Source organism: Scyliorhinus canicula, chromosome 2 (genome assembly GCF_902713615.1).
Source record: "Scyliorhinus canicula chromosome 2, sScyCan1.1, whole genome shotgun sequence".
Classification (NCBI taxonomy): domain Eukaryota; kingdom Metazoa; phylum Chordata; class Chondrichthyes; order Carcharhiniformes; family Scyliorhinidae; genus Scyliorhinus; species Scyliorhinus canicula.
This window is the reverse complement of record NC_052147.1, coordinates 133,506,366-133,527,775: the sequence shown is the minus strand read 5'-3', so window position 1 is coordinate 133,527,775 and position 21,410 is coordinate 133,506,366. Positions and strand designations below refer to the sequence as shown.

Below are 21,410 nucleotides of genomic sequence, written 5' to 3'. Positions count from 1 at the left end.
TTATTAAAGGTGGAGTTGTGGGCGATGTGGAATGAACATGTTATGTTCCAACTTTCTTTTTACAAGAGATTACACACTTGAGATTTAAAAGTCTTGAATGGACTTTTTTATAATATTGTGCAGGCCGTTTTTTGAACTTTATTTTATTTCATCTCACCATGGCCCATAGTGGACACTAGGTGAGTTCAGGTGGAGGGTATAAGGAGCCCCGGAGGTTGGGAGGGGGGTGCGGGCAGTGTTTAAAGGGATGACTCTGTAGAGAATATTGTTTCATAAGCTTACTTGTATTTGGAGAAATAAGATGTTGGAAGGAATTGTGTTGGACGCTGCCCATAGTGGGCAATTATTCAAAATAATGATTTCCGTTTATTGCTTTGTGAATGATTTTCTTAGAACCTTGTTGTTATTGACAAAGATGACTTTAGTACCTTTTGGTGAGAGTGAGAGGACCTAAAAACTCACAATATAGAATGGAACGAAGTCCCAGAGGACTGAGGCAGACCTTTTAATTAACCCGCCTCAACACTTGATTGCCTGCGCTCCACTTCTGGGATTAGTGGGCCTGACTCTATCCTGAACTCACCCGTCCACATCCGCTCCCCAGAGCTAAGTTCGTGCCATTCGGGAGCCTTTAAATTGAGGCAGATCCAGTGAGTTAGGAAATTTCTGATTCAAGCCACCCACCTCAGTAACAAAAGCCCAGCTCAAACCTCACTCTAGATGATCTCAACAAATGCTAACTACAATATGGTCTCCAAATACCCGATTGGCATCCAGCTCTTGGCGGATAGACCACTGGTTCATTGGCAGGCTCTGGGTCAGAAGAGTTGGGTTCACACATTTCCAGGGACAGCACTGACTCTGAACACAGAATTCACATCCATTGGGGACGCAGAGATACTTGCACTCAGAGGGTGACCACTACTTACCATAAAGGTGGGTGCGGCTCTTTAGTCCTGGCTCGATAAGGCAAGAACCATGAAGAAAGAAACAGGAAACCAGCACAGCTACTTGTTTCTGCTAAATTGGTCAGGGAATTCAGAGTAACAAAATACAACGCACGTTCCTTGTGGTTGGTACTTGAACAGGGTTTTCCAGATCAACCTCATGAATATTCCAAATGCTTGCAGGCTTACCGGTTGATCAGCTCCTTGCAGCATCTCTTTGCACAGACAGTTGTAGGGCCCATTCCTCCAAAGAACATCCTCAGCTCAGCAATGACCCTCGTCTCATCTTTGAACACGACTTGCATTCCCGAATTCACAATGGAGAACGCATTTTCCCGACGAGAGGCCTGGCGAAATGCCGACACAAACTGCCACTGCAATAAGGAGAGATGGTAACCAACTTACTTCATGGTGTCTTGTTGTATTTCATAGAATGGATACAGCACAGGAGGCCCTTCAGCTTTTTATGTCTGTGTCGGCTCTTTGAAAGAGCTATCGAATAATCTCACTGCCCTATTCTATTCCCATAGACCAGCTAATTTTCTCTTCCCAAATTTTATCTTGTTCCCTTTCAAAAGTTTCTGTTTAATGCTTGAAATACATTTCAGGCAGACCAATCCAGACTGATTGAGTAAAGAGAATTCTCAAATCTACTCTTGTTCTTTTGCCAATTATCTTAAATTTGTATCCTTTTGTTAATAGCTCTCCCGCTCGTGGAAACAATGGGCAAGATTCTTTGGCCTTCCTGTGGCGTGTTTGTGGAGGCAGCCCACCATTGGCTGTCATTGGAATTTCCCATTGAATCTACCCAACGCCGCCGGGAAGCCCGCTGCAGGGGTGCACTGTCGTCAGGAACAGAAGATCCCGCCGGCATTTACAGCCGGAAGATCTCGTCCAATATCTCACTATCTACTCGAGTAAAATCTCTCATGATTTTGAACACCTCAAGTCCCATTACACTCTGCACAACTGTGATTGAAATAAAATCAATTAGATGTAGTTCTTCTTGGCATCAATGACCTGCTCATTCATAAAACAACTATTTATTTTGGTCTCAAACATCATGCTGTATAGGTCGCATCCACGTGGGCACAGAGACCTCGGGCTGGTCCAAAATTGAGCCGGGGCATCATCTGAATATTCCAGGCTGTCATGCCTTCAAAGACAACTGACCGTACTCCAAGAGGGCCATCGCAAGAACTATGGATGCGAAGGAACACCAGTTAAATAAAACTAAGAATAAACCCATCTGCACTTCTTGGTCCAGGAGATTTCTGGAGAATCTTGAACATGACAGGCCTGACCACTCCCTTACTCATTGGCGACTACTGCCCCGACCCTCAGGCCCCAAGAAACCGAAGGAATGAACCCCACAAATTTAGCATTGGGACAAGCACCTGTGGTTGCAGTCCTCCCCCCTACTAAATTGGCAACCTTCACACCAGCTTTACACCCTGAATACAAGGGCAATGCTTGCTAATTGTTTCTTTCAATTCTTCAGAAACGGTCCTTTTCAGGCAATTCATTTGGTCTCAATATTCTTCAGGACCTCAAATTTTACTCCGTTATTAATAACACTTCCAAGAGGCTCACTTTTCTATTTCATGCCAGACACTACTCAATAACTGTTCACAAAGCCGAGGTCCATCCAGGATCTGAACAGAACTCCCCTATTAGAATAGCCTTTCCTAGAAGCTGAGTTGTTAATTTGAATATTAAAATGAGATTAGAAGCCTCACATTCAGACCAAGCCCCACATTCGCACAACTACTGCTGAGGACATCTCCACCCCACATCCCAGCCCCAACCCACACTCCACCGCACCCCAGGCTCCACCCACCACCACCGCCCCACACACTCTGCCATACCACACCCCCCAACCGGCGGGGCATCATGCGGCCAAACCAAGAGCAATCCCCTCAGCAGCCACTACAGGAGGGCACCGGACAGGGGCCACAGAGTATACCATTGGTAAGGGCAGCGCCAGCCGATGGTACCCCTGGCAGCTGGGAGGGGTGCCAGGGCCTGAGGCCCGATAGTGCCGGGTTCTGACGGCGCCAGGCGTGCAGAGATGGTGGAGGGGGGTGTTGGAGGGTGACATGTGGGAGGGAGCAGGGTCCGCAGTGTTAACCGGGGTCACCATGTAGCCCATTGGACCTGGTTGGACGCGGGGTTTATGCACCATGCGAGCATGTCGGCCTTTCACTCCCTGCAGACAACGAATATTGGAATTCAACCAGCAATGGTGGCCTTCCTCCTTGTTGCTGTACGAGCTGGAGCAGAACCTCTACGCCACAGTTTCCATCGAGGTGTCAAGTGGGAATCTGTCTGGGATCTCATAAAGCTCAGTGCACAAGTGCATCCACGCGATCGCGGAGGCCCTATATGCCCGGTCGGAACAATACATCAATTTCAATGTAGACTGAGCCCATCAGGGTGCCCGGGTAGCGGGATTCGGCACCATGACCAAGACTCCCTCGACCCAGGGAGTGATCAACAGGATGCATGTCGCCATATGAGCACCTGAAGATGACAGGCCGGTCTACACATACCGTAAAATGTTCCACTCGATGAACATGCAGCTAGTGTGTAACCCACCATATTACATGATACCTGGGCAGTGTGCACGATGTCTTCATCCTGGCACACCCAATGGTTCCGCGTCTCTTCGAGGCACCCAGGGAAGGCATGAGAGGCCGCACAATGTGTGCACATGGGCCAACGGGCACGAGGCGCTTTAATCGCCTCGACGTTCATAAACGTGTTGTGGGGGGTGGACTGGCCAGGGGTACGGACACTGCATACCCCCCCTCTCCCCCTGGCCACCTCATTGTTTGCAACCCCCCCTGTGATTTATATGGGGTGCAGGCCCTGGGTGGCAGTAACAGTGGGTCTGGCCTATGGAATGGAGGTTGATGAGACCCTGGTCTGGGAGGGGCACAGGTGCTCCACATTGTTTGACAACGTCTGACTCTTGCCCACAGTAACAATTACCACCCTCCACATGGGTGATCCCTGCATGCAAGTTGGTAATTCCATCATACGGTCCCATCGAAACCCTGGGGTGACGGAGGTGGGGCGGTGAGGGGGGGGGTGAGCGCTTTCTGAGCCACCCTCTGTGCCTGTGCCATGTCGGCCAAAGCAATCCTCTTAATCACGACCTGCTGTGACTGGGCCACACTCAGGAGCGCCGCAGCAATGTCCAGATGGCTCTGGCACATGGCTGCCTGTGAGAGGGAAGCCCTGTCCTGGGCCTTTGCCAACACCTGCACACATTAACCCAGGCTTTGGGCATGCTGACCCATGGCTGAAACCTTTACTGCCAAGGCCTCCACCACAGATGCCATCCATGCGGCGTTGGCCTGGGTGGCACGCATGGTAGGCACCACCTCCTGCTCCTGCACGTGTTTGGACTCCTCCAATTGCACCTGCAGTGCTGGATGCTCACCGACCCCCCGCCCCCATAGCCCGAGCTTTGCGACTGCATCTGCACAATCGATAGGACAATCCGTTCCAGAAGCCCGAAACCCATCTGGCCGACAGCTGATCCCTGGGGTCGGCCAGCCCTCCAACTGTCCGCCGCCTCTGGAGTTCCTATCTCCACCTTCTGTACGTGTGTGGCCCACACCAGATAGTGCTCCAGGAGCCTCTTCACTAAAGTGCCCAACCGAGGTGAGTGTCTCTGGGATGGTGATGGAAGTTGGAGACAGCTGTGATGGGAAGTCAATGTCTTCCCAGACTCGAGCCCTTGGGTGTATCGGGATGCGGGTTAAGGGCCCCCATCCGTGTAGGGCACATCTTTGCCACTAGTCGACACACTGGGTCCTGGTTGTGGCTGTGGTTGGGGGCTGGGGACACTGGAAGGGCCAAGACAAGAAGTATGATTGCAATGCGGGCCATGGTGGGGAGGGGTTATTGGGGTGGTGGAGGGGTGGAGGTTCTGGTGAGTGTGGGGGCGGTGGTGGGTTTGGGGGGTGGTGGATGTGGTGCAGGAGGGAGTGACACATGCACCATGGGGAACCGCAATTCAGCGGGGTCTCACTTCCTCGCACTGGCCCTCCCACCACGTCCCATGACCTCTGTTGTGCTGCAGTGTGGTCCTCCTCCAGTCTTCTCCCACTTTCGGTGGTTATGCACAGCCTTCTTCTTTGGCGGGGAGGAGGGGGCTGTTGGTATTAAGGGTATTACGGTACCCTGGATAATGCTGTAAGACCATTGGTGTGGGAGGTACCTGAGACTGCTATATCATTGGTGAAACCTGCCTGCTGGTTCCGCCCAGTAAGGTGGAGTATAAGAGCCTGTGTCTCCCCAGCAGCCGCATTCTGTACCTGCGCTGCTGGGGGAAACACCCAGTACAATAAAGCCTCCAATTGTCATCCAATCTCGCTTCTGGAGTCATTGATCAAGCATCAATTTATTGTATGAGATTTTAAAGAATGGAGGTCCGAATCAAGCCGGATGTCTGCAACTCAGCACCCACGCGGCAAACTCAGCGGCAACTTTCAAACACTAGCTGGCGACCTTCAACGGGTACCTCAGGACAGCCACAGCTCCACCCACGGAGAACCAGAAGATGCAAATTCTTCACTCGAGGGTGAGCCAAGAGATCTACACCCTCATCGAGGATGCGGACAATTTCGAGGCCGCGATGGCCCTGTTGAAAGGACACTATATTCGCCCAGTAAACCAGGTCTACGCCTGACATCTGCTAGCGACGAGGTGGCAAATCCCTGGGGAATCACTGGAGGAATTCTACCGTGCAATCCTGGTGTTAAGTAGGAACTGTGACTGCCCACAAGTTTCAACCAGCGATCACACAGAACTTTTGACCCGGGAGGCATTCGTTGCAGGTATGCTGTCCTCCCAAATCCGCCAGCGACTGCTAGAAAAAGAGACACTAGGCCTCAAGGAGGCACGGGCCCTTGTTAGCTCCATGGCTGTGGCCTCCCGAAACACCCGTGTATACGTCCCCGACTGCGCGGCAGCCCCTTGGGCAGCCTGGAACCCCCTCGCGTCCGACTCCTATGCATCCCCCATCCCCCCACAAGCTTGTGCTGCATGACTACCAAGCAACCCCGGGGTGTCCCGCTGCTACTTTTCCAGGCAAGCCAAGCACCCCGGCGGCTCTGCCCGGCCTGCTCCTCCACCTGCAAAGAGTGTGGCAAAAAGGGCCATTTTGTAGCGATATGCCAGGCCCAGACGGTCACCGCGGTCTCTGGGGCAAACTCGGACCGCCTGCCCAACCTTCTCCACGAGCCACGTGTGGCCAGCGGGCGCCACCATCTTGCTCCCCACGGACCACGTGCGACGGGCGGACACCGCCATCTTGCACACCCCCAGCCATGTGCGAACAGTGAGCGCCGCCATCTTGGCTGGAGTCTCAGGTCCCCGGGTCGCCCGAAGAAAACTTCCAGCTTTGCAATGACTTGCCTTGGTGACCCTGGACCAGTCTCGGCCCCGAACGCTCTTGACCGCGACGATGACCATGCTCATCAATGGGCATAAATCATCCTGCCTGATCGACTCCGGGAGCACAGAGAGCTTCATACACCCCAGCACGGTAAGGCGCTGTTCTCTTACCATCCACCCTGTTAATGTAGAAATCAATGGGTTCTGCGTAGCGAACCTCACGGTCCAGGGAAGGGAATTAAAAAATTTCCGCCTTTACGTCCTCCCTCTCCTCTGCGCTGCCACGCTCCTAGGGTTAGATTTCCAATGTAAATTCCAAAGTTTAACTTTCAACTTCGGCGGCCCTATACCTCCTCTCACTGTCTGCAACCTCACGACCCTCAAGGTCGAGCTGCCTTCCCTTTTTGCGAACCTCACCCTGGATTGCTAACCCATTGCCAGCAGGAGCAGACGGTACAGTGCCCAGGACCGGACCATCATCAGGTCAGAAGTCCAGCGGTTACTGAAGGAAGGCGTTATCGAGGCTAGCAACAGCCCCTGGAGAGCTCAAGTAGTGGGAGTAAAGACCGGAGAGAAGCACAGGATGGTCATCGATTATAGTCAGGCCATCAACAGGTATATGCAGCTCGACGTGTACCCTCTCGCCCGCATATCTGATTTGGTCAGTCAGTTTGCACAATAGAAGGTCTTTTCCATGGTGGATCTGAAATCCGTCTACCATCAGCTCCCCATCTGCCCTAGTGACCGCAAATACATTGCATTCGAAGCAGATGGGCTGCTCTACCACATCCTAAGGGTTCCCTTCGGTGTCACAAATGGAGTCTCGGTCTTCCAACGGGAGATGGACCGGTTGACCGGTGCGGCTTGCGGGCCATGTTTCCATATCTCAATAATGCCACCATCTGCGGCTACAACCAGCTACAACGACACCAACCTCCCAAAATTCCTCCATACTGCAAAAATCCTTAATCTAACCTACAACAAGGACAAATGCGTTTTCAGCACCGGCCGTCTCGTCATCCTCGACTACATAGTGCACGATGGAGTTATAGGCCCAGATCCCGAACGCATGCACCCCCTCATGGAGTTTCCCCTCCCACACTGTTCCAGGGCCCTGAAACGTGCCTGGGATTTTTTTCATATTATGCCCAGTGGGTCCCCAACTATGCAGACATGGCCCACCCACTAATCCAGTCCACGGTTTTTCCCCTGTCGGCAATGGCCCGCCAGGCCTTCAGCCTCATCAAAGCAGACAGTGCAACGGCCACGATGCACGCAATCGATGAATCGCTTCACTTCCAAGTCGAGAGCGACGCGTCCGACATAGATCTGGCGGCCACCCTCAACCAAGCGGGCAGACCCGTGGCCTTCTTCTCACGCACCCTCCACACTTCAGAAATCCACCATTCCTCCGTTGAAAAGGAGGCCCAGGCCATAGTAGAAGTTGTGCGGCATTGGAGGCATTACCTGGCCAGCAGGAGATTCACTCTCCTCACTGACCAACGGTTGGTTGCTTTCATGTTCGATAATGCACAGCGGGGCAAGATAAGGAACGATAAGATCTTACGGTGGAGGATCGAGCTCTCCACCTACAACTATGAGATCTTGTATCGTCCCGGGAAGCTAAACGAGCCTCCTGATGCCCTATCTCATGGCACATGTGCCTGTGCACAAGTCAGACCCGTTGGTTGAGAGGGTCTACCTCCTCCACACTAACCCTCAATACGCCTACGTGGTGTACCCCGACGGCCGACAGGATACAGTCTCCCTTTGGGACCTGGCGCCCACCCACACCACCACCACCCCCCTCCCTCCCACTTGCGCACCCCACAGCCACCCCCTTCCCAGGTGGATCGGTCCTCCCACCGGTCCCATCCAGGGGTGATGAAGCTGCCAGAGAAGCAGAAGCCATGCTGCCGGAGTCACGGATGCCCGAACTGGCGCCTCCATCACCGCCGAAGCTACGCCAATCGCAGAGGACGTCATTCTGACTGTAAATAAATACTGTAAATAATTGTGACATGTAATGAGACAAAACACTGTGCTAATGTATACCGGGTACCACCATAACCTCAACCTCTACCACTGTATAACGCGAGACCACCACCCCCTCGGGACTCTTTTTTTAAACAGGGGGTGAATGTGGTAGCCAGTATTAGGGGTATTACGGTACCCTGGATAATGCTGTAAGACCATTGGTGTGGAAGGTACCTGAGACAGCAAGATGATTGGTGAAGCCTGCCTGCTGGTTCCGCCCAGTAAGGCGGAGTATAAGAGCCTGTGTCTCCCCAGCAGCCACATTCTGTACCTGCTCTGCTGGGGGAAACATCTAGTACAATAAAACCTTCAATTGTTGTCCAATCTCGCTTCTGGAGTCATTGATCGAGCACCGTGGGGTGCAGGGGAGGGGTGGTGTGGAGAAACAGAAAACGCACAGTGTTTAACAGTCCAGCGCTAAAAGCCCAGGTGATGGGTAGCTGTTGGCTTCAGTGGCCAGGGCACCCGACCATGGTGGCTGGCAAGGGTGCCAGCATGTGGTGCAGGTTGGGAGTTTGGCCGCTCTCAGGTCGGGGCGGGAGTTACAAGTGTGTGGGACCAGGGTTGGTGCTAGAGCCTGCTATATTACGTGATTGTAATACTCTTTATAATACTTTAAGAGTAATTACTCTTTTGCTTACTTCCAGAATGGTCTGATGGTTGTAGTTCATTAAAACTATCAGTCTTCAAATTAAGCAAATAATATTTATTGAATAACAAATATAAATATCTATGAATTTGTTCACTCTTCTACAACTATAACTGATGATTAAGTAAATAAGTATAAATAATGTTTAACTACACATGCCAACTAAGCTATATCTCTAACACTCTGCTGTTAATCACTCATGATACAAAGAGGTGGGAATCTTCTCTGAGTGCAGTTTATACACATGGATCTGGTGCTGCCATCTAGTGGTTGTCTCGCACTATACTACAGTTGTTCACCCTTTACATACCAGCAGATATACAGATCGCCACATCTCCCTTTTTCTTAACATATTTTCTATGTAGCAGAGAAAATTGTATAACAAGAAAAGTATAAATCATGAGATGTATATCTGTACAAGCAAAACTTGAGTAATGACCATACACAATAATTCAATATTTTACAAGTTCAGTCTGTCTGGTTTTCTATGTTGTCTTGTCGATCTTCTCAGCTGACAAGGTGGTGAATTTGAAGCTTTCACAGTCTTGTGCATGTCATCTGAATTTCTGGTATTTAAGTACCAACATGTCATCATGAGGTGTTCGAATGGTCGAACCACTGTCTGACCTGGTCTTTTTTCTGTGCTTGGGGTATTGATTTTGTATGTCATTTGCCTAAAAACTGGTTTGCTTGTTTGTCTTGGAGAAAATACGAATGCATGAAACTCATTGGTATGACGTTTCTTTTGTCTGAACAATATCCATGTGATGTTTCTACTCTTGGCATTGTTTTGGACTGCTATTACACTGTCCTTCAGTTTCAGAGTTGTACCATTGTGTACAGTTTGTTGTTTCATTTTTGTTTCTGTTGTTGTTGTGCTCAATAACTGTTCCTGGTGGTGTGTCAGGTGCTCGGGGAGTCCAGCGAACCATGCCCATATGTTCTGGGCATGCCCGGCACTGGAGGAGTTCTGGAAGGGGGTGGCGAGGACGGTGTCGAGGGTGGTGGGATGCAGGGTCAAGCCAGGATGGGGACTCGCGATTTTTGGGGTTGGGGTGGAGCCGGGAGTGCAGGAGGCGAAAGAGGCCGGTGTGCTGGCCTTTGCGTCCCTAGTAGCCCGGCGAAGGATCTTGCTACAATGGAAGGATGCGAGGCCCCCAAGCGTGGAGACCTGGATCAATGACATGGCGGGTTTCATTAAGCTAGAGAAGGTCAAATTCGCCCCGAGAGGGTCGGTACAAGGGTTCTTTAGGCGGTGGCAACCTTTTCTCGACTTTCTGGCTCAACGATAGGGTACAGGGACAGTAGCAGCAGCAACCCGGGGGGGAAGAGGGAGGGAAATGGGGGGGTGGGGCGGACAATGACTATGTTTGTTTATTTAATTTTAATTTATTTTTAAGTTCTTTTGTTGTTCATTGGGGTTGGGGGGGTGGGGGGATGTGATACATGCGTCGATACGGTCTGGGGGTGTTACAGTTATTATGGGTTATTTTGTTGCATTTCATTGCTTGTCGTTATGTTTTATATTTTATGTAAAAAATTCCAATAAAAATTATATTTTTTTAAAAAACTGTTCCTGGTGGATAACTTGAGTCATTCTCAAAGTTATTAGTATCAGTGTCCTTTGTGGTATCTGATTTTTAATTTACCTTCATGATTTGAGGTTTGTGTGAATGATCTGATGTTGCATTGATCTTGGTGACGTCAGTTTTTCTGGTTGATTTGATTCATCTTTGATCTCTTTGTGCTCCTCTTCTGGAGTCAATGTCTCCAAGATTTCATTTTCTTGTAGTTTGTTTAGAATAGATGTGGTTTCAATTGATGTGGCCTCAATGGACTCATTCGTTGTTTCACGTCGATTGTTATGTTCTGTTGTACAGTCGAGCTAAGACCAGTCATCTCGCTGTGATCATGCACGTCTTGTGTGCTAATTGTGATCACTTTGTCACTATTCTCACATACAGTGGGTAGATATTCATAGTCTTCTTGTTGTTGATCAAATAAGGTGGATAGAGCTTCATAGTTGTCTTCTTGCATGGTTGTCGCTCTGAGTTTGTCAATTAGCTATCTGTGGAGGCTTCCATCGCTCTCTCTGTGGAATCTTTCTTTGCTCTCTCTGTGGAGTCTTTCATCGCTCTCTCTGTAGAGTCTTTAATCGCCCTCTCTGTGGAGACGATCAGCGCTCTCTCTCTGTGGAGACAATCAGCACTCTTTCAGGAGTCGTTCAGTGCTCTGTGTGTGGAGTCGTTTTGATCTTGGTTACTTGACAGTTTGCTGTCATCCATTGTATCAATGATCTGCTATTCCATCATGGTATTGGATTCATCTACCATGAGTAGAGTTGTATAGAGCTTATCAACCGTATTGCTGATGCTATGATTATCATATCCGAATAGCTCAACCATATCTGAGTAGTATTCTTCAAGAAACAAAGATGTGCGGGTTAGGTGGATTGGCCATGCTAAATTGCCCGTAGTGTCCTAAAAAGTAAGGTTAAGGGGGGGTTGTTGGGTTACGGGTATAGGGTGGATACGTGGGTTTGAGTAGGGTGATCATTGCTCGGCACAACATCGAGGGCCGAAGGGCCTGTTCTGTGCTGTACTGTTCTATGTTCTATGTTCTAAATTATCTTCTTTAGTTTTGGATTTGTTAATCTGCTCTTCATGTTGAATGCTGCAAACCTCTTGTTCCATGGTGCTGCGAAAGGTATCGTCAACTGTTTGTAACTGTTATTTTGAATTTTGGGCATTTTCCTTTTAAGTGGGCCTGTTCTGAATGTTCTGACATCATGATGTCATGCCTAATCATTGATTATGCATGCGCAAATCAATTTTCTTCCAGATTGCCCTCTTTTTTCAACTGCGCATATGCAGCTTCTCACGCATGCGCAGAACGGTATTTTGCTGGTTTGCATCTTTTTTTTGGAAGTGCGCATCTGCATACTGGTTAGAATGTGCTCGCGTAAGGTGGCTGTCATCAGAAACGCGCATCTTCTTCAGTTGCGACACTGCCTCTACCTCATGGTAGATTTTCACGCCTTTTTCACAGATATAATATTCTAGGTACTGATTCTTACTTTGTAAGAGCAAGGCATTTTTTTATAGTGACTTTAATGTTAAATCCTGTTCTCTAAGTAATTTTCTTTGTGAGGTGTTCATCATTTATTCCAAAAACAATTTGGTCATGAATCTTAGAATCATGCAGCATTAACAAATTGCAGGATAGTACTAGAAGTTTTAAGTCTGTCACAAAGCTAGTAAATGATTCCCCTGTTTGTTGCAAAGGAAACAAGGAAACAGTGCGACACCTGTGCAACGTACTCGCGGACTTGGCACCATGTGGAGGAGGAGGTCACCCGCTCTCTGTGGCAATCAAGGTCACTGCAGCCCCAAACTTTTAAGACTCAGGATCATTCCAGGGATCGAGTGGGGACCTGTGTAGCATCTCACTGCAGCCCACAGGTGAATCCGACAGGTCACAGATGCCCTGTTTGCCTGGGTGGAAACTACATAATCTTTGACATGGATTAAGCCCAACAAGATGTCCGGGCAGCAGGATTCTCTGCCATCGCAGGGATACCCCCGGTCCAGAGGCGTACAGACTGCATGCATGTCGCCTTGGGTACACCGGGCCAGCTAGGTGTGCTCTACATTAACAGGAAGGGGTTCAACTCCCTGAACATACAGCTCGTGTGTGACCACATGAAGAGCATGCACATGTATGCATGCTTCTCAGGGGCTTTGCACGACAGCTACATCCTGGGGCAGTCAGACATGCCTGGAGATATGGGCCAAGGTGTCGCAGGTCGGCCTGCCTTCTCCAAGGTGGTCTCATAGGAGGGGGCCACCACAAATGGGCTGGTGCTATTGGCTGGAGGACCTGCAGGAGAATGAACATGAGGTCAATGGGAGAGATGGACCAGTCTGTATGGCATTAACAACTTACCTATGACAGGTCCTCCGGGTGGGTCCCGGTGGATTCTCACCTCTGCAGCATGCGCCAACCTCCACATTGTGACCGCTCTGTCCTCGGCTACCCCCGTCACCTCCAGGGCCTATTCCACAAAGTTATTGTGGATTCATATGTCTGGCACCCCTCCGACAGTCTGGGCCCACTCCGGTGATTGTGGGAGAGCTTCTCCTGCGGAGACACAGAGAGGGCATCGTTAGTTGCATGCATTGTTCTCAGTGGCCGGGAAGGTAGGAGGGAGGGGGTGCGGGGGAATGATGGCGGTGAAAGAAGGATTGGAGGGGGGGGTTTGAAGAGAGAGGGGTGTGAAGGGAGGGTTGAGGGCTGCATGCAACTGGGGGGGGGTTCTTGCGTGGGGGCAGAAAGGTCTCAGGGTTGATGTAAACTCACCCATGCTGCCCGGTGTAGGTCATTGACCTCATTGCGGCACTGGAGGTCAGTCCTCCTGGTCACGCTTCCCAAGCTGATGCCCGCTGCCTCTTCACCCCAGGCGGTACTGGCTTCCCTATGGCTCTCCCTCCAGGATCCTCGGAAAACAGGACATTCCTCCTGGCCTCGTCCGCATCTAGGAGCCATCTGAGGTCTACAGCCACGAATCCTGGGGCTGGTCGTTTCGGTGCCGTGGCTGTGAGCTGAGTGGGGTTGGCTGTGCAAGTGCTGTTTAAGTGCTGCTCAACCTTGTTTTTTTTTGGGGGGGGGGGGGGGCGCTCGTGAGTGCAGTCCCAGCGAACCAACTGCCGAGCCTTCATTTGCAGTGGGAAGCCCGTGGGGCCTCGTTAAGTGGACCAAATAACATTGAATAGCATTTATTCGGGATAAATACGGGAAGCTTGCCGCAGTTCCGGCTTTCCACCACACTTCGAAACCTTTCCGGAGAATCGCAGCCAAAGTGTTCATGATTAGATACACTTCTTTTCTATACCAATTGTGGGTCGGATAATTTGACTCTACTCTTGAAACTACCATGTCTGGATACAATTGCTCGCGAGATTTAACTGATCAAATAAATTGAGTGTATGGAAAATAGCAACTCATATAAAAGGGGATAAGAAAACTAATTTTGATTTTTTGACAAATAAAATGTAATAAAAGGAGTTTGTCTGTCTGGGTTTTTGAGTTTCAAAACTTTTTTGATGTTTGAAAAGAGATAAATTAAACACATTCTCATTACGATGTAACTGTTTGATTCTTTTTTTTTTTCTTTTTTTTTATAAATTTAGAATATCCAATTCATTTTTTCCAATTAAGGGGCAATTTAACATGGCCAATCCACCTAACCTGCACATCTTTGGGTTGTGGGGGTGAAACCCACGCAGACACGGGGAGAATGTGCAAACTCCTCACAGACAGTGACCCAGGGCCGGGATTCGAACCCGGGTCCTCAGCGCCGTAGGCAGCAATGCTAACCACTGTGCCACCGTGCCGCCCATAACTGTTTGATTCTTGACTGTATTTAGAAAAGCAATATTTGTTTTTGTGTGTGTTATCCATACTGAGTAAGTGCTATCTAAGCTAATGCATATGTAAACATGGAAAAGCTCTTGTTTTAGCTCATGTACTTAAATGTTAATAGATTAGAAATTAATGACTTTCAGTCAAAAGATAAGTTATGTCTTCATGAGTGGGGAGATATTGTTGAATCTGGGGAATGTCAATGAAGCTGCCACAGATGATGGGATTTTTCTATCATTTAGTTATCTGGGGTTATGGAAAGGAACTCAAAACCTTCAAAGAATTTGTGCAGATCACGCTATTCATGAACTAAGAAAGAATGGTCAAGAACAATGACGAGTTAGATAATGCAGGAGTTCCCTCTGCAATTTGTTAAGGTGGCAGAAATTAATTTCAGTTACTTTTTACCTGTACTGAGTAATTTAAACCTTATGGGGATATAGCTTGTGTGTGCTAGCGGAAACAAAAGGTTTGAGCTATGACTCTTGAGAATTTAGGCTTATGATCAGAGGACAACAGATCTTCATCAAATTACCCTGGTTGGACAGGAGTATATATATAATGAGTTTAAGTCTTGATGGGACAATAGAACTGAGGTTAGATATGTGTGTGTGTATCATGACTCAGCGCTAGCAGATCTTGGATAAAAGAAGGAAAATCGGAACACATTGTCAGCGACAACCGGAGTAGCCATCGCAGAAGGGGAGCCTTGGATAAGAAAATATACGCACCAAGTGATCATAGCCTGGCCAGCCTCTTTCACTAGTGCAGGTAATACCTAGAGCTCAGCTGTGAGACTGAGTCATATTCTGTGTGATTGGTTTTGAAGATTGTAATACCCAAATAAAATAGAGTTATGGGAAATATTGTTGTGTTTTTTGTGTCTGTCCAAGCCGGTCGAGATGGGTTTTCTCAGTCAACACGATAAATAAGATTAAATACATTTAATTGTCATGTGAGAGTACCTTTAAGAAATGGGTGTTGAAGAAATGTACCTTTATGAAATAAGTGTTTATCAGTGATGTCAGAGTGTGGGAGGAGTTGGGCTGTCTGGCAGATTTTTACTTTTGTTTTAGGCTGTTTGCTGTAGGGTGTGTTTTAGTTTTGTTTTCAGAGCTGGATAGCTGCGGTCACAGCCAGAAGGTGTATTAGAGTTACTCTCTGTAATCTAAAGACTGTAAATCGATCCTGGTGATTTAAAACTAATAACAGTCGTGACTTTAACCTGATCTGCTTCTGGTAAAAGGTGTTTTAAGTCTTATGGATGTTAAAAGGAAAGCTTAAAGCATTGCTCAGTGTTGTATTCTTTGGCGGTTGTATTTGTATTAATGGTTGCTAAGATGTTCACTGCATTGTTCTGCTTTAAAAACTACTTTTCCATTTCTGTTCTACCACACCTGTAGAGTGGGCCGTGTGCTCCCCATGCCACAATCTAGTAAAAGTTGTGGGTCAGGGGAACTCCATGATACACTTTGGGGTTCTCTAAACCCTGGCTCATAACATAATACACACTGAATACTTCAAAATGAGTTATAGAAAATGCTTAACCAAGAACTGCAATCAACTTCAAATAGTAAAACAAAAGAAATATTTATGTGGCAGTGCAGAAGGAGCACACTGCACTAACAGTCAATGTTGTGAGCAATCAGCATGCGCTCACTTCACTTGCCCTTGTTTTATGTGCTTATCACTTCAGTCATACCACCAGGAAAAAAACTGTGCAGATGGAAATTAGTGGAATGCGTGGACTATGTCACCAAAATGTCTTGTGGGCTTCATTCAGAGCCCAGATGTGCTACATGTGGCCTCGGACTGCAAGTTGCCCACGATTGGCCTAAGGACTATGGTCTGAATTTCCATTTGACATTTTCCACCTCACCCCAGCTTTTGGAAATGATTTTATTACACTTTTAACATTTTATACAAAATTACAAAACATGCAAACAAATACCTTTAAAACACTAACCCATGCAAATCTCCCCCCACAACCTTCCAAAACAAAAAAAAGAAAATAAACCCCCACGCCCCCAACAGCTAACAGTGACCAATTCTCTGAAATACAATATAAATGGCTGCCATCTCCGATACAACCCCTTAATCCCCCCCCCCCCCCCCCCCCCCCCCCCCCCACCCCCAACGGTGTATTTGGCCTTGTCGGGGTGCAAAAACTCAATCAAATGCCCTAGCCATGCCGAGGAACTCGGCAGTGTCCCCAAACTCCAACCCAGAAGGATGTGCCTCCGCACCACCAACGAGACAAAGGCAAGGACATCTGCCTCTGCACCCATCCGACGCTCCAGCACTTCTGAAACCCCAAAAAGCACCAGGCGACTGTAACTCAATTTTTAGGATCGCCAACATGGTGTCAAAAAAAGACCTCCAGAAATCCACCAGCTTAGAACAGGACTAAACATATGCGTGTTGTGTGTGGGCCCCCTTGACCCCTCTTGTACTCCACCAACTCAAAAAAAACGCTCATCCTCGCCTTCGTGAGGTACACTCAAAACACTACCTTTAGCTGGGTAAGGTTCAGGCTCACTCACGATGACACAGCATTCACCTTCCGCAGTGCCTCACTCCACATGCCCTCTTCCAGTATTGGCCCCAACTCCTCCACCCATTTCTCTTTCACCCTTCCACCAAATTCAACTCTTCCCCAGCAATCTGCGCATACATGCCAGACATACTGCCCTCCTCCAAACCCGGGCAGGAGAGAATCCGCTCCAATAAGAAAGATGGCGGGAAAGTCAGAAAAACCTCTGAACAAAGCTCTGCAACTGGAGGTAACACCTCTCTCCAGCTTTAGCATGGTGGTTAAAGCCTCTTTTTTTCAAAAAAAATTTTAGGCACTCCTCCTAATAATAAACTTTTTGTCTGATTTGGTCTCTGTGAAATATCTTAGGGTAATTTTCGATGTCAAAGGTACTATTAATTGCAAGTTGTTCTCAATGTCCTTGTTCAAATAACAAATAAAAATTCAGGCTATTTTTAGCATGCAGCTCTCCCAATGTATATCACTCAGATCTCAAATTGATTGTTCCCTTTCACCCATTTAGGAAAATAAAGTGAGAACTATTCGTCACTGAGAGTGATTTTCGTGGCTGACTTACCAATCACTTGCTGATTTCACCGATTATCTCTTCAATTACTTACTTTCCTGGAATACGGAATGAAGATTGACAGCAAGACCTCTTCTGGCATCAGTGCCGTTTTACCAAAACCAACAAAGAAATTTTCATCTAAATGAATTTTTCTTCTTCTTTCTGTTGGAAGCATGAAAGCAAACATTTGGAACATTGAACAATTCTGTTCTGACCACCGTTCCTCATATATTCCAGCAAATATTCCATGGGGTTGCAGCTCAGACTTGTTTGGGCTCACTCACACTCGTCAACTGTTGAGTTGCTTACAGTTCTGACGACCTGTGACTGAAAACAGCAATGTGATAGACCTTGTTTTAATGATCCTGGTTGAGGAATTAATATTAACCAGGACACTGGGGAGTGTAATGTGTTGTTACATAAAATATATACCATAGAAACAGGCCATTCGGCCCAACCAGTTTATACTGCTTATACATCACATGAACCACTCCACGTTTTGGTTATAGTTTCATGGGACCTCTTGTCTTCACTTGAGAGAGCAGCTGGGCCTCGGTTTAATGTCACAGATGGCACCTCTGATAGAATATCTATCAATACTGCTCTCTTTCAATACTGCATTAGCCTTGACTTTGTGTTCTGGAATAGGACTTGAATCCTTAACGTCGGACCCAGAGGCAAGAGACTACCACTGAGTCATGGCCAACGCTTTACCTAGAATATTGTGCAGAGAAGCAGGTTCTGTGTGCACCACCATGCAGCATTTGAATACTATTAGGTTTCAAACATCAGGAAGGATATTATGGATATTGTCACCGCCGTTAGAACATAGAACAGTACAGCACAGAACAGGCCCTTCGGCCCTCGATGTTGTGCCAAGCCATGATCACCCGACTCAAACCCACGTATCCACCCTATACCCGTAACCCAACAACCCCCCCCCTTAACCTTACTTTTTTAGGACACTACGGGCAATTTAGCATGGCCAATCCACCTAACCCGCACATCTTTGGACTGTGGGAGGAAACCGGAGCACCCGGAGGAAACCCACGCACACACGGGGAGGACGTGCAGACTCCGCACAGACAGTGACCCAGCCGGGAATCGAACCTGGGACTCTGGAGCTGTGAAGCATTTATGCTAACCACTATGCTACCGTGCTACCGTTATTCAGTAATTGTCATGTGTGATGAAAGGAAAAAGCATGGGGCAGAGATCTCCTGGAATACAAACCAAAGTTGGCAGCTCAGTGGTTGGATTCTCCGTTTCTGGGACTATGTCCCCATGCCGTCCTGAAAATTGTGGTCTTTTACACCAGGAAAACTGGCGTCAAAAGGCCACAGATTCACAACCTTGCAGAGGGCTAACAGACAGCTGTCGTGGAGCTCGCAGTTCCAGCTGCCCATAGAGCCCCCCGCACTTTCGGGTCAGAGGCCGCGCATGTGCATGGCGGCGGCATCCAGCAGCCGCGTCGTGCTCCATGGCGAACTGAAACCGCGGACTTGAACCGCTGAAATAGTGCCCCCGATCGATCGCTCGTCGACAAAAAACCCCAGTCACAAATGAGGCCCCTCCTGCCCTCCATTCGGCCCTCCCCCAACTGTGGCGGACCGAACTGAGTCTGCATCCGCCACGTGGGTATCATGGACAGTGGGACCATAAGTGGGCCACGCCATCGGGAATTCGGCTGGTGAGGGACGGAGAATCGGGGGCGGACCTCAGGCAATGGTCTCAGGTGGTGGATAATCAGCGCACTTTTGTGGGGGCGCAGAATCGTGGAACTGGCGGTGGGCCTGATTTCATGTGGGAAACTGGATTCTCCGTCCCATCTCTGAATGCAATTTCGGCATCGGGGTGGGGAGAATCCAGTCCCAGATCTTTAAGAGATTTAGGCCATGAATCCCAAGGAAATGTGTCTGTACAATTGAAGCAAAGGGGGAACTGATGCTTCAATTAAATACAGCCTTAGTTATGTCTCTGTTTAGAATACAGTTTTTGTCGACCAGAAGGAGTCAATACCGAGTTATTAAATAAAACAAAGTTTTATTTTGATAAACTGAGGCGTCAACCCGGCGCCTTCCCCGATTTGGTGTCAGGAGCCATTCTCCACTCAATCTTCATTCCCGATTACGGCGTTGGGCTATGGAGAATCTCGCCCCACATCTTTCCACATGATATTACATCTGCAATGTTCTTGCCCACTCACTTAGTCTGTCTAAATCTCCTTGAAGCCTCTTTGCATCTTCCTCACAACTCACACCGTGATCTAAAGGTGTTGAACTCGATGTTGAGTCCAGAAAGGTGCAGAGTGGGAAAGATGAGATGTTATTCCTCGAGCTTACATTGAACTTCACTGGAACATTGCAGCAGGCAATGGGCAGAAGGGTCAGACTGGGAGAAAGGTGGAGAATTAAAATTACAGGCAGCCAGAAGCTCAGGGTCATGCTTACTGACTGACTGGAGGTGTTCCACAAAGTGCAACGTAGAGGAGACCACATTATAAACAGCGAATGCCATGCACTAAATTGAAAGAAGTACAAGTAAATCAGAGTTTCACTTGAAAGCGGTGTTTTGTGCATTGGACAGCGACAAGGAAGGGGGTGAGAGGACGGGCGATGCATCTCCTGCACTTTCAAGGAGAGGTGCTGAAGGGAGGGGAGGAAGTGTATCGGTGACTGAAGAGTGGACCGAGATGTCGCTGAGGCAACGGCCCCTAAGGACAGCTGAAAGGGGAAGACAGGGAAGATATGCTTTTTTATTTTATAATCTTTATTGTCAGAAGTAGGCTTACATTCACATTACAATGAAGTTACTGTGAAAAGCCCCTCGTCGCCACATTTCAGCACCTGTTCGGGTACACTGAGGGAGAATTCAGAGTGGCCAAATTACCTAACAGTACATCTTTTGGGCCTTCTGCGAGGAAACCGAAGCACCCGGAGGAAACCCACGCAGGAACGGGGAGAATGTGCAGACTCCACACAGATAGTGACCCAAGCCGGGGACACTGGCGCTGTGAAGCAACAGTGCTAACCACTGTGATACCTTGCCGCCCACTGGTGGTTGAATCATTTTATCAGGCAGGAGTGTTAAAAATTATAGAAATAACACAGACCAATGGAGTTCAGATACAGATCAGCCATGATCCAATGGTATGACAGGCCCAAGGGGCAGATGGTCAACTTCTATTTATATGTTTTTATTGCTGTAAAAATGATAAACTAGAACTCTCAAAACCTACCTTTTGATACCAATTCGAGGATACAGTTGGTAGCTGCCAGAATGGGATTCAGATCAGATGTGGGAGATCCACTCACAATGTTGCCTCCAAGTGACTGGAACATTAACAGGGGGAGTTACACTGTGCAATACATTTCTTACTTTATCATGCTATTGATCCTCTTGCCTCACATTGCACCTAAACTAACAGGCATCTCTGGCCCTATGAATGCAGACTCCTGACCGCAGACAATTGACTAGACATTAATTATCATCTTCAACGTCAGAAGAAAGAACAGCTGATAGGTGTTTTCATGGGCGGCCGATACACTATCTCCAGTTTACTGGAATCTGTGAAAATAAAGATCTGCCCCTAAGTCTCCCCATGCCCCAGAAAAGCACATTTTTCTATTAGGGTTGAGGACGCACCCCTTCCACTGAATGGCCAGGACCACAGTGCAGGGCAATAAGCAGAGATAAAATGTGTAGGAGACAATCAAGGATACTCAGTTACTGGTGGTTCATTGATGTTGAGATTGGGATCAAGAAAGAGGAAGGAATGAGGGAAAGAAGGAGTTCTATTGTTCAGAGAAGAAATAAGAATAAAGGACGGAGTCTGCACGTCCTCCC

General features: G+C 48.2%; 1 protein-coding gene across 2 annotated transcripts in view; it reads right to left on the bottom strand.

The window, feature by feature from the left end:
- The window catches only part of LOC119958476 (aldehyde oxidase 1-like), a 267,334-nt gene that overhangs the window by 161,479 nt on the left and 84,445 nt on the right, over positions 1-21,410 (bottom strand). For both annotated transcript variants that reach the window (XM_038787024.1, XM_038787034.1), the window contains exons 12-14: positions 20,803-20,896; positions 17,617-17,726; positions 1,137-1,321 (exon numbers count right to left, since the gene is read on the bottom strand). In XM_038787024.1, the coding sequence (XP_038642952.1) occupies positions 1,137-1,321; positions 17,617-17,726; positions 20,803-20,896 (389 nt within the window). The remainder of the gene's footprint in view (positions 1-1,136; positions 1,322-17,616; positions 17,727-20,802; positions 20,897-21,410) is intronic.